The 3,068-nt window shown below is 37.3% G+C and overlaps 1 protein-coding gene across 1 annotated transcript in view; it reads left to right on the top strand.

Moving 5' to 3' along the window:
* adam15 (ADAM metallopeptidase domain 15) overlaps nucleotides 1-3,068 on the top strand; it is a 76,974-nt gene that overhangs the window by 67,717 nt on the left and 6,189 nt on the right. The window contains exons 17-18 of the mRNA XM_028579806.1: nucleotides 225-302; nucleotides 1,687-1,798. Coding sequence (XP_028435607.1) covers nucleotides 225-302; nucleotides 1,687-1,798 — 190 coding nt within the window. The remainder of the gene's footprint in view (nucleotides 1-224; nucleotides 303-1,686; nucleotides 1,799-3,068) is intronic.

A 3,068-nucleotide genomic window follows, 5' to 3' on the forward strand; every position in this document is an offset into this window, starting at 1 on the left:
GGTGTGTCCAAACTTTTGGCCTGTACTGTATGTGTTTCTGTATGTGTATGTGTGTGTGTGTGTGTGTGTGTTTGCATGTTGTATATGTGCGTGTGTGTTTGTGTGTGTGTATGTATGTCTGTGTGTGGTGTGTATATATATATATACAGTATATTTGTTTCTGTATGTGTGAATGTTTGTGTGTGTCTTTTAATAAATAAATGAAAGTGTTTGTGTGTTTCTAGGCGTGTTTGAACCAGAAGTGCCAGGATGTGTCAGTGTTCGGGGTGGATGAGTGTCGCAGGAAGTGTAACGGACACGGGGTGAGTGGAGGACCAGCTCATGTCTAGAGAGACCCGAACACTTTCATACTTTGGCAACAAGGTGTGAACTTTTTGGGTCGCAGGTAGTACATCTCTCCCTTTAATCCATGTGCATAGGTCCTGTTTGCATGGGTGTGGATTTCGGGCCTGTTTGTGCGTGTAATGTGAAAGTAATTCTTTTCAACCTGAACACTACTTTCCCATAATTTTGTGACCAAGTGACAAAACAAGCTGCAAAGTAATGTTAACGGGCAAATGTTCAACCTTTGCGTCCACTAAAAGTTCTGTTGTTGCCGCTGACAGACTCAGATTATTATTCTAAGTGTCTGACAACATTATGGGATGGATCCCTACAGAGATAGACCTTTTAAAACCTCTTTGAGACCTTTCTGTTTAACTAGAAACAGCTCTGAAGTTGCTAGCGCTAAACCCACCAGACTCCATGTAAATAATCAGGACTTTTATCATTGTAAAACACACTTCATTCAAAGTGGACAGAAACTAAATTAAACTATAAAAAGTCATCTTGGTTCATCTTTCCACTGTTAGAACAATCACCACTCTGGTTTGGTTGAAATAAACCCTTAATTCACCCATTTACATGTGGAGATATGCAGGCTCTATACACGCTAAAAGTCCTGATTATTTACATGGTGTCTGGTGGAGATATACTGGCTCTATACACGCTAAAAGTCCTGATTATTTACATGGAGTCTGGTGGAGATATGCTGGCTCTATACACGCTTAAAAGTCCTGATTATTTACATGGAGTCTGGTGGAGATATGCTGGCTCTATACACGCTAAAAGTCCTGATTATTTACATGGAGTCTGGTGGAGATATGCTGGCTCTATACACGCTAAAAGTCCTGATTATTTACATGGAGTCTGGTGGAGATATGCTGGCTCTATACACGCTTAAAAGTCCTGATTATTTACATGGAGTCTGGTGGAGATATGCTGGCTCTATACACGCTAAAAGTCCTGATTATTTACATGGAGTCTGGTGGAGATATGCTGGCTCTATACACGCTAAAAGTCCTGATTATTTACATGGAGTCTGGTGGAGATATGCTGGCTCTATACACGCTAAAAGTCCTGATTATTTACATGGAGTCTGGTGGAGATATGCTGGCTCTATACACGCTAAAAGTCCTGATTATTTACATGGAGTCTGGTGGAGTTTGGTGATTTTCTTTCTTTTTTTTTAGCAGCCCTAGAAGTTTGTACAGTGGTGATGGGAGTTGTGGAAGTCAGTGGTCTGTGCTGTGTGTGTTCCAGGTGTGTAACAGTAATAAGAACTGTGTGTGTGTGTGTGTGTGTGTGTGTGTGTGTGTGTGTGTGTGTGTGTGTGTGTGTGTGTGTGTGTGTGTGTGTGTGTTCCAGGTGTGTAACAGTAATAAGAACTGTCACTGTGAGGTGGGCTGGGCTCCTCCAGACTGCAGGTACTCGGGCCATGGAGGCAGCGTGGACAGTGGACCGGCCAGAGCTGCTGCAGGTAGCCTCACCTGTTCAGTCTTTAACACCTGTTCAGTCTTTATTTAACACCTGTTCAGTCTTTAACACCTGTTCAGTCTTTATTTAACACCTGTTCAGTCTTTAACACCTGTTCAGTCTTTAACACCTTTTCAGTCTTTATTTAACACCTGTTCAGTCTTTAACACCTGTTCAGTCTTTTAAAACCTTTTTCTTTATTTAACACCTCTTTCATTTAACACCTGTTCAGTCTTTAAAACCTTTTCAGTCTTTATTTAACACCTGTTCAGTCTTTAACACCTGTTCAGTCTTTAACACCTGTTCAGTCTTTATTTAACACCTGTTCAGTCTTTATTTAACACCTTTTCAGTCTTTATTTAACACCTTTTCAGTCTTTATTTAACACCTTTTCAGTCTTTATTTAACACCTTTTCAGTCTTTTTAACACCTTTTCAGTCTTTTCATTTAACACCTTTTCAGTCTTTATTTAACACCTTTCATTTAACACCTTTTCAGTCTTTATTTAACACCTTTTCAGTCTTTATTTAGTCTTTATTTAACACCTTTTCAGTCTTTATTTAACACCTTTTCAGTCTTTATTTAACACCTTTTCAGTCTTTATTTAACACCTTTTCAGTCTTTATTTAACACCTTTTCAGTCTTTATTTAACACCTTTTCAGTCTTTATTTAACACCTTTTCAGTCTTTATTTAACACCTTTTCAGTCTTTATTTAACACCTTTTCAGTCTTTAACACCTTTTCAGTCTTTAACACCTTTTCAGTCTTTATTTAACACCTTTTCAGTCTTTAACACCTTTTCAGTCTTTAACACCTTTTCAGTCTTTATTTAACCTTTTCAGTCTTTAACACCTTTTCAGTCTTTAACACCTTTTCAGTCTTTATTTAACACCTTTTCAGTCTTTATTTAACACCTTTTCAGTCTTTATTTAACACCTTTTCAGTCTTTATTTAACACCTTTTCAGTCTTTATTTAACACCTTTTCAGTCTTTATTTAACACCTTTTCAGTCTTTAACACCTTTTTCTTTTTTAACACCTTTTCAGTCTTTATTTAACACCTTTTCAGTCTTTATTTAACACCTTTTCAGTCTTTATTTAACACCTTTTCAGTCTTTAACACCTTTTCAGTCTTTATTTAACACCTTTTCAGTCTTTAACACCTTTTCAGTCTTTAACACCTTTTCAGTCTTTATTTAACACCTTTTCAGTCTTTAACACCTTTCATTTAACACCTTTTCAGTCTTTATTTAACACCTTTTCAGTCTTTAACA

Source organism: Perca flavescens, chromosome 6 (genome assembly GCF_004354835.1).
Source record: "Perca flavescens isolate YP-PL-M2 chromosome 6, PFLA_1.0, whole genome shotgun sequence".
Taxonomy (NCBI): domain Eukaryota; kingdom Metazoa; phylum Chordata; class Actinopteri; order Perciformes; family Percidae; genus Perca; species Perca flavescens.